This window comes from Oreochromis aureus, linkage group 16 (genome assembly GCF_013358895.1).
Source record: "Oreochromis aureus strain Israel breed Guangdong linkage group 16, ZZ_aureus, whole genome shotgun sequence".
Taxonomy (NCBI): Eukaryota; Metazoa; Chordata; class Actinopteri; order Cichliformes; family Cichlidae; genus Oreochromis; species Oreochromis aureus.
The window spans coordinates 28618009-28628492 of record NC_052957.1 but is presented as its reverse complement, the minus strand read 5'-3'; the positions used below and the strand labels follow the sequence as shown (position 1 = coordinate 28628492).

The following is a 10484-nucleotide window of genomic DNA, read 5'->3' as shown; positions in this document are numbered from 1 at the left end:
TATGAATGAGGATTTTTCTATCAATGACTTTTTGTGAACTGTACCCTTTTTTTATTCTGTTTTACCACTTACTCTGCTCCGTCCATTATTCTTGCATGGGTAATGTTTATTTATTTATCTATTTCTGTTTATTTTATCAGTAAAAGTAGGAGTAGTCGTTTTAAGTCTACATTTTAAGTTGTTAAAATCTCAGTTCTTTGATCTTTGGGCTGAGGGAAGAACAACACTTGGTGTATAAATGCTCAATCAACAATCTCTTTATTCCATACAATTCTCATTATTCCATACAACACTTTGACCATAAACCATCCGGATGGGGAGATGTGCATGAAGAGGGTCACTGCAGATCTCAAAATGTCGGACCGTTACTCAAACTCTTATAGCGTCAGCCCCCCTTCCACAGTCATAAAACCTAAACATCCACATCCTTTCTCTCTCTCAGTGAGCCTATGTTACGACCTTGGCTTCCTGTGCAGTATGTTCTGTTCTTTTCTAATCAGACAAATAAGGCCATGATTCTCTGAAAACAGTATTTCTTATGAAACAGCAGTATCATGCATCATAAAACAATATCATTCATTCACAATACATCAGCAGTCTAATGTAATACAAATCAGTTTAATAAATGTAATAGTTATCCCCTTCTTCTAAGTGAGGAGAATAATGCAACCTAAAACTACATAATGATTTCACAATGTTTAATTAGGGGTATAACGTGGCATAAGATAATAGAATAATCTCACAAAGTCTACATTTGAGAGACATAAATGAGGACCTTTCCACAAATGTTTTTCCATGTGATGATGTCCTCTTGCTTTTTTTTTTTTTTTATATATATATATTTATTGAGATTTTTGATATAAGAAAAAACAAACAAACAAACAAAACAAACAAAAAAACAACAGACAACACAACAGCAAGGGCTAAAACACACAAATAAGACAAAAGTTTACACTGCAACAACGAAAATACTGCTTCAACACTGGCAATAAACAAAAAATAGTCCTCTTGCTTTTTAATCTAGTTACTGCACTGACTTCTTTTTCATCAAATGCTTTTCTTTGTAATCTTTTTTTTGTATATTTTTAATATTCTTTTTATGTATGTCATGCATGTATTATTTTAAGACAAGTGGGGATTATGTGTCCTCACCGTCTTCACCATTAATGACCTAGTCCAGTATTTACTTGGGCGTGACTTAACCAATTAACCAAATCACACCTGTTATATGTCAGCTGGTTTATCCATGAAGATGTGATTGGTTAATTTGATTTTTTTTCTGTTTCTTGTTTTTAATTTAAGCACACTTCTACTATGTGTTACTATGACCCTGATGAAGGCCACAAGCCGAAACGCGTTGGTCAGTCAATGAAGTTGTTCCTCTTCCCTTCAAGTGTTGCTGGAGTTCCTGTATTGTGATACTTCCAGACACAAGAAATGTTTCATATTCCTCTGAGAACTTTAAGACTTAAAATTTTTTAGCTTGAGCCCTCCATTGCTCAAGATACATTTTGTATGGAGAATAGTTCTCAGTATTTTGTTGAGGACATGCAGAGGTCTGTGGCTTTTCATCAGACTTTCTGGCCATGGTTTTGTTTCTGTGTAGCCATTTTCCTCACTGCCAGGTTTCAGTGGTATTAATTTTTGCAAAGGAGATGCTCTCATGACTCATCGAGTGATGACACAGATTAACTAATTTGTCCGGATCTGTGGCTGCAGAAAGTGTGAGGTGGTGAGAGGACCCAAACACAGGAGAACAGGAACTACTTACCAAAAAGCGAGCTGTTTATTTAGGCTGAACATTAAGGTACAAAAAAACAAACAAACAAACAAATAACCTAAACTGGGAAAATACTAAGGGACATGGAACCTGAGAGACACAAAAACTGATGAGAAGAGACTCGGACAAGGGTCAAGGTGCTACTGAGAAAATGTATACACAAGGGGAAGAATAGGGGAGACAGCTCGGAAACACAGCAGGAACAAATAAGACATAATGAGAGACAAGGATGATCGAAATAAAACAGGAAGTAGCACCAACATGTGAACTTCACACTAGGACAGGGATAAGGAAACACTGGAACATGACAAACTAGAGAAAAGGATGAAACACAAAAAGAGAGGAACATGGGAACAGGTAAGAGAGACAAAACACAGACATATGACTAAGACACAGAGCGAGAGAAATAGAGAGACACCGAGCGAGAGAGGGAGAGCGAGAGACGGAGAAAGAGAGAGCGAGAGATAGAGAGGGAAAGTAAGCAAGACACAGAGCGAGAGAGTGACGTGGTGTGAAATGGAGACAAGACACTGAGGACAACACAGAATGAGAAAAGCTAAAGGAAACTAAATACCCTAAAATAACCTGAATCAACAGGGATAAACTGCATAATCAGAAGAACATAAGAACAAGAAAGCTAAACTAAGAAACTGTTGAGGGTTTTTTTTACGAGAGAGAAGACAATATGCTCCAATTTTAAGTTTTCACAATTTATTATCGAAACATTTAGAATTTTAAATTGTTTTACATGGCGCCATGGATCTCCTTTCTCTGGCTAGGAGACAAAGGCACCGCGCCAGGGCGGTATACACTTTTATGAGTCAAAGAAACTGAATGTTAACATGACTGGTCAAAAGAGTTGAGAGTGGCCTTAGGTCTCATACCAGCTCATGTTTTTTCTTCTGCAGCTCTCTGGGCATCTCGTTATTTGGAGACGCCCTTTTGCAGGCAACACTCTCGTTACCATGACAACCACCTCTTGTGCTCTGGTCAGGGCTGTAGAGTTAAAGAAGGGGTGTAGAGTGCATGCCATAACAACAGATTTATGATCAAAGCCACATTCCTGTGAGGGTTTGTGAGGAAGTGCTGTATCTGATAGTATCAGAGTAACACTCTACTTCCAAAACTTACCTACAATACACTGTATGCAGTAAGGAATAAAACACAAATATGCAATGCCAATCACGAGGTATTAGCCCTAAAGCAAACAAACATTTGATATGTTTCTAATGTTCTATTGTAGTAAAATATGGGTTTATGAGAATGGCAAATTATTAAATTCTGTTTTTTTTCCCATTTTACACAGTGCACATTGTACTTTTCAATATTTTTTTTCTACATACATCTGGTTGGTTCATAACTCACACTGACCAATAATATGTGGCAAGAGGTGAAGATGCAGGGCCTTAAGCAACAGTTATAAAGTGTTACTACTTATTCCATCTATGTTGCACTTGTAGCATATTGCAAATAAGAATTAGTAATAAAGTAAAGGTGAAAAAATATAAATTTTTTTAAAAACATTTATCTGAAAATGGATCAGAACTGATACATTTATATTAAGATAATTCCATGTTGATTGATGAAAATATATGATTAACACCTCCATTTTTGAAAGCATTCTTTATTTACAGCATTTTTTTTTTACACCTGCCTAAAACTTTTGCACAGTACAGCACAGTACTTTGTTTTTTGTCTTTCACTGACATATGACAGTGACATTACGAAAAATGCCTTTCAGCATTGAAGAGAGGTAGCAACTGATTAACTTTACTAAATTATTTTATGCGCTTACAACCCACAATAGTAAAGAATAATCTGTGACAAAAAAGAAGGAAAAATGTGAAACGCAGGCATATGAACTGTTTAGACTTCAAACATTACCAGCAACAGTTTAAGAAATTGTTTATCTTTGTTTTATGACCATTATGTTTATCGTCTTGTTGTCAGTAATGTTGATCTCTGTCCTTCTATCTTGCATGTGAAATCAGAGATAAGGTACTCCTTTATCTAACTCACATTACAATGAAATCCCATACATTTGATAATGGTGCAGTAATACCAGTGTTATTAAACCTGACACAACAATATCTTGATATGTTTAAAAATTTCATTCATTTTGAGTCCATATATGATTGGATTTAAAAGAGGATGGAATAAAATTGACTGAAACGTCAATGTCAAGCGTAGCGTGTTTGATAGATCAGATTCCAGTCTAACTATAATTATATCAAAGAAAAAAAAACAGGAAAAGTTGATTAACACCAGCAAGTGGGGTAAACATGTCTTTAGAGCTTTTCTCCTTGTTTCTCTACAACAATTGTAAGATATTCTAAGAATTCTGATATATGAAAAAAGTATGAAAAGCATTGGTAGAAGGGCAATATTTATCAACATGACCACACCATATATAGATATTACAACCGAGGGCACACACTGAAGCCTGTAAAATGAATTGTTACAAAAAATTCCTGTCAGAGTAAAACTACAGAGTTTTACATTCGAATACAGCACAAATGACACTGCAATCTCAAAAGCAGGTACAAGCCAAGCTAAAATCAGACAGACATATATAGTTATTCTATTCATAATAACTGGATATTGCAGGGGTTTGCATATAGACACATACCTGTCATATGCCATTGCTGCCAACAGTAAAAACTCTGACACAGCTGAGGTGTAATATGAGAATCCTTGGAAGAGACAAAGTGGATACGATATAGTCTGTTTTTCAGACAAAACATCAGATAAAAGCTTTGGATAGATAGTCATGCTGTAAAGAACAGAGTTGATTAACAAAGCTGCAATAAAAATATACATTGGCTCATGAAGGTTTTTGTGAGTCCAGATAAGGCACACTATAGTGGAATTACAGCAGAGTATCAGAATATATAACGTGAATATAACTACAAAATAAAGATATCTGTATTTGTGCAATTCTGCAAACCCACCAAGAGTTAACAATGTTACATTTAATTCAACATCCATTAAATAAACAATGCTTTAAAGTACTGTAGTAATATATTTCCTACACTGAACTAAGAAGGTAAGTAATTGACTCTGTTTTGTGGCTTTGTTTTATCAGAAAACCTTCCATCCTCTATGGGACTCATTAAGTTCTCCACTAACATGTAAACAACTTCAGGGAATCTGACGAGTTGACGTTTATAGTCCTATGCACTTCATTGTGTTTGCCCATCCATTTTTTTAACCCCTGGAACTAGTATAGGATAAGTATAAAAGCAAAAAAGCCACGGAAACCATGGAAACCACTACTGCCTTCACACTACATTTTCTCAAGTCTCAAGCTTATCGCGTTCCTTCATCCTCATGTTGTTAACACTTGATATAGCTATATCTATCACTACAATCATCTCCCTCTGCTTGGTCACCACTGTTATGTCTGGTTGGATAGCCATCACCAGTTTGTCTGTCTATATCAGGAAGCCCCACACTTAGCTTGGTCATTTTCAGCTACCTTGGGTGATGTATCCCATTTTGACCTCTGGACTTCCAGGACATATGCTGCACAGATGTTAATTGATACACTTCTGGCCACCTGGTTATGGCGTTCTATGTGTGTCCTGCCTGCTAGCATCTTGCACTCTACTCTTATGCGCTGGAGTGTCTCAGAGGCATTGTTACGACCCGGCTCGAAATGACCGTAACAAGAGCGGGGTGTCGCGCGACTTCCCATGCCCAAACAGACACAGCCACAGCATCGGACTTTTAACAATAATTTATTCACGGCAATGGCACTCAGTACACGGTAGTGGGAGAGTATGATTTCAGGGTGAGCTAAGGCCAACACAACAAACAAAACCCAACCTAGGCTTCGGTTCCCATTTGACCTGTTCAAGAAAAACAACAAAGAAATTACACAGTCTGACCTCCCTGGTCTAACAACACAGGAAAAAACAAGGCTTCCCAAAATAATCGGGAGCTCACCCCTACTTGCTCCGCACTTCACACACATGCCCGAATTTAACTAAGTAGCTATGGCTGCGGCTGCTCCATCTGGACCTGAGGCAAGTGCACGGGAAGTTTTCCACACCCCACACACCGCAGCTCTTCAATCGTCCTTTTATAGATGACGTGCACAGCGGGAACCAGTTACATCAGGCTGTTCCTTCCGTCCACCAATCGCAGCTGAGCCCCCTGCACAGTTGAATCGGCATACACACATTAAGAAACAAACAAATCAACAACACACGCACGTAATAGGCATCTTTGCACAGTCTGCACCAGGGGTCATACTCGGTGTGGTAAAACTAAGTGTTTATGGATCTTATGCTTAGAGCTTGTTCCTGTGCTGCCATGATTCATACCTCTATGTTTTGTCTTTCAGTCCAGCCTCGTCCAGCCACTGATAGGATTTCTGGATGTCAGCCATGTCTTCTATCTGCCGGTGGTACATACTGTGCAGGGATCTGTCCTTCCTTGATTGTTCGTCTCCTTGCTCCTCTTCTTTCTCAGGTTTCTTCAGGTGTTGATTGTCCAGGTATCTCATTCAGCTCCTTACTACTTGCCTTACTCTCTGCAAGTATTTGGTTGTTGCAGATTTCCTAATGGCCTCTTTAAGGTTTCCATTAGGTAAATGGTGAATGAACTGATTCTTATATAGCACTTTTCTACTCTCCTGGAGCACTCAAAGTGCTTTAATACAACATGCCACATTCACCCATTCACACGAGCACTTTCCTCTGGATGCAACATAGAGCAACTTGGGGTTAATATCTTGCTCAGGGATTTTTGGCATGCAGACTGGAGGACCCAAATTAAAACACCAACCTTCTGATCAGTAGAGGACTTGCTCTACCTCCTGAAAGAGGCCTCTTGTACTTTCCCATTGTAGTGTACATTTCAGTGGTTTTCTAATGTAACCGTTCTCCGACTTGTATCCTCATGTGATGTCTGTGTTGTGTGTGTAAGGTCGGGGGCGGGTCCATTCCACTGCAGGGCAACCTGCATGTGGCGAATAAAATTTGAACTTGAACTTGAGCTACAGCCAACTGATTTTCCTGTGGGACTCCCAGGTAGTTGTAGCTATCCTCGATGTCTGCAATGTTGCCTTCTTATAGTGCAGTCCCCTCACCTTGAAACAGTGATCCATGCTTTTATTTCTTCCCGTCTGGACTACTGTAACTCACTTTATGTGGGGGTCGGTCAGTCGTTGCTCTCACGTCTGCAGCTGGTTCAAAATGCTGCTGCACGACTCCTAAACGGAGCTCGTAAAATAGAGCATATAACCCCTGTGCTGGCCTTTCTGCACTGGCTGCCTATGTCTTTTAGAGTTCATTTTAAAATTCTCATGTTTTTTTTTAAATGCTTTAACAATCTTGCCCGGCCTTACCTGTCTGAGCTTCTTTCTTCATCCCCACACACCCTGTCGGTCTCACAGGTCAGCTGATCAGCTGTTCATCTGTGCCAGCTGTGCCATTTTCCTCACTGCCAGGTTTCAAAAATGGTGGTATTGATTTTTGTGAAGGAGATGCTCTCATGACTCATCGAGTTATGCCACAGATGAACTAATTTGTCCGGATCTGTGGCTGCAGAAAGTGTGAGGTGGTGAGAGGACCCAAACGCAGGAGAATAGGAACTACTTAGCAAAAAGCAAGCTGTTTATTTAGCCTGAACATGAAGGGACAAAAAACCAAAAACAAATAACCTAAACTGGGAAAATACTAAGGGACATGGAACCTGAGAGACACAAAAACTGATGAGAAGAGACTCGGACAAGGGTCAAGGTGCTACTGAGAAAATGTATACACAAGGGGAAGAATAGGGGAGACAGCTCGGAAACACAGCAGGAACAAATAAGACATAATGAGAGACAAGGATGATCGAAATAAAACAGGAAGTAGCACCAACATGTGAACTTCACACTAGGACAGGGATAAGGAAACACTGGAACATGACAGACTAGAGAGACAAGGATGAAACACAAAAAGAGAGGAACATGGGAACAGGTAAGAGAGACAAAACACAGACATATGACTAAGACACAGAGCGAGAGAAATAGAGAGACACCGAGCGAGAGAGAGAGCGAGAGACACACAGAGAGGGAAGAGAAAGAGAGTACAAGGGACACACAGAGGGAGAGCGAGGGGCACACAGAGCGGCGCAGGGAGGTACATAAAAATGGAGACAAGACACTGAGGAAAAGATAGAAAGGGAAAAACTGAAGGAAACTAAATATCCTAAAATAAACCTGAATCAACATCTTCTGTCAACCTATTTAACGGTGCAATCGGGCATCCGTCGGTGCTGGATCACTGAGTGTTACTCGGTAGTACAGTCATGAAATGGGTTTTGTGTAATGTTTATTCTTACCTACTCATCTTATTGTGTTTTTGCCACCAGGAATTGGAAGGAGGAGTCAGAGGAAGCACTGTGTGGAAGTCGTGTACAGAGCTGTTGTTGTTTGTCCCACTGTAAATAAATTCACTGTCTCATCTCAAAGGAGATCTGCGCTCGAGTCCGTTCCTTCCATCCACCTCCACTCTCTGGCTCAGAGAGAAAGGCGCCGCTCCGACGGCGGTATACACTTTTATGAGTCAAAGAAACTGAATGTTAACATGATTCGTCAAAAGAGTTCAGGGTGGCCTTAGGTCTGATACCAGCTCACGTTTCTTCTTCTGCAGCTCTCTGGGCATCTCTTTATTTGGAGACGCCCTTTTGCAGGCAACACTATCGTTACCATGACAACCACCTCTTGTCCGCTGGTCTTACGCTGTGCACGTTAAGAAGAATAAAACACATACACACAAATATGCGATGCCATTCATGACGCATTAGCCCTAAAGAAAAGAAACATTCGATATGTTTCTGATGTTCTATTGTGAATAAAATATGGGTTTATGAGATTGGCAATTTACTACATTCAGTTTTTATTTCTATTTTACACAGTGTCCTTAGTTTTTGTAATTGGGATTGTACTTTTCGAGATTGTTTTTCTACATACATCTGTTTGGTTTATGACTCACACTGAACAATAATATGTGAAAAGAGATGAAGATGCAGGGCCTTAAACAACAGTTATAAAGTGATACTTCTTATTCCATCTATGTCGCACTTGTAACATATTGTAAATAAGAATCAATAATAAAGCAAAAATGAAAAAATATAAAAAGTTAAAAAACAGTTATCTGAAAATGGATCAGATTACCTATGGTAGAGCTGATACATTTATGTTAAGATAATTCCATACATTTTTCATTAAATGCTTCATTAAAACCTCTGGTGTGGAACTTACCAAAACTCTCCAGCTCTGAAACTGTAGGCATTATATCTTATTTACATATGTAGTGTACTCAGTACGACAACATACAACTTAAAAAATGAAAAAGAATTGTGAGGAAGACAGCAATGAAAGCATGTCTACATTAATGTGATTTATTTTTCTTAAATATGTATTCTTTGAAAAGGCCGATTACCCTGTTAGGGCTGTAATTATTAGAACCTACAGAAAAACTCAGTCTCCTTTCATTGTGGAGCAGTATAACTACAACATAAATGTTTCAATTAGAGTTAATACATTAAATAATTTTGGCTTGAGAAAAGAATCTTTTTAGCTGTTTAGAGATTTCCTTCATTTTGAGCCCATAAATGAATGGATTAAACAATGGATGATAGAGCACTATTTGTAATGTCATCAGCAATCGAGCAATTTTTGGAAAATCTGATTCCACTCGAGCTATGCTTACATCATAGATACTTAAACAGGAAATACTGATCAAAACCAAGAGATGGGGTAAACAGGTCTCTGCAGCTTTCTTCCTAATTTCTTTACAACTTTGATATGAGATGATAAAAATGTTTGTATAAGTGAAAACTATGAAGAGCAGAGGAAGTATTATAAGATCTATTAAAGCAACAACTCCAAATACAATAATTAATCTTGACCTTACACACTGAAGAGTGTAAACTGCATTATTACAAAATATTCCCTTTAAGTTAAAGTTACACAGTGTTGCTTCAGCACTCCCTATTGCTTGGACTGCAACATGAAAAGCAGGTATAAGCCAAGATACAACCAGGAAAATGCTCACAGTGGTTTTGTTCATGATAGTTGGATATTCAAGAGGTTTACAAATAGCCACATATCTGTCATAGGCCATGGCTGCCAAGAGAAAGAACTCTGAACAACCTAGGGTGTAAAATATAAAAAACTGAAAGAGACAGGCTGAATATGTTATGACTTGTTTTTCAGATAAAAAGTCAATCAGAAGTTTTGGGTAAATAGTTGTGCTGTAAAGGAGACAGTTCAGTAGCAAAGCTGCAATGAAAATGTACATAGGCTCATGAAGATTTTTATGAATCCAGATCACGTACACGATGGTAGAATTACTGCAGATTATTATAATGTATAATGTAAAGATAATACAAAAATAAACATATCTGTACTTGTTAACTTCAATGTATCCATCTAGAGTTACATAGGTGGTATTTAACTCCTCATCCATGAATTTTAAAAAAATAAAGGTTTTAATTACAAAACAGATGTTTAGCAACAGAAACAGTATATATGAAGAAAAAAATCTAAATTGCACTAACATGCAACCTGTGTTGTCTGTATTATTCTTTTAAAGATATCTCAACTTCAAATACAAGTACACTCATCAATCAAATGCATATAGTGAATCATATGTATGTGGATTGAAGAAGAGTTTTATTGGTTTGCTTCATCCTTGAGGGAGCTGAA

The 10484-nt window shown here is 38.2% G+C and overlaps 2 protein-coding genes across 2 annotated transcripts; both read right to left on the bottom strand.

Moving 5' to 3' along the window:
* Window positions 1-3834: 3834 nt before the first annotated feature.
* Window positions 3835-4768, bottom strand: LOC120433610 (olfactory receptor 6N2-like). Its single transcript, XM_039600119.1, has one exon. The coding sequence runs from the start codon at window positions 4766-4768 to the stop codon at window positions 3851-3853; it is 918 nt and encodes a 305-aa protein (XP_039456053.1). The 3' UTR covers window positions 3835-3850.
* Window positions 4769-9318: 4550 nt separating this feature from the next.
* Window positions 9319-10245, bottom strand: LOC120433501 (olfactory receptor 13C2-like). The gene has a single exon (XM_039599778.1). The coding sequence runs from the start codon at window positions 10243-10245 to the stop codon at window positions 9319-9321; it is 927 nt and encodes a 308-aa protein (XP_039455712.1).
* Window positions 10246-10484: the final 239 nt, after the last annotated feature.

Excerpts from the sequence above, each read along its gene's own strand:
- LOC120433610 (XM_039600119.1), bottom strand. The coding sequence starts at position 4,768 with ATGGATGTTGAATTAAATGTAACATTGTTAACTCTTGGTGGGTTTGCA.
- LOC120433501 (XM_039599778.1), bottom strand. The coding sequence starts at position 10,245 with ATGGATGAGGAGTTAAATACCACCTATGTAACTCTAGATGGATACATT.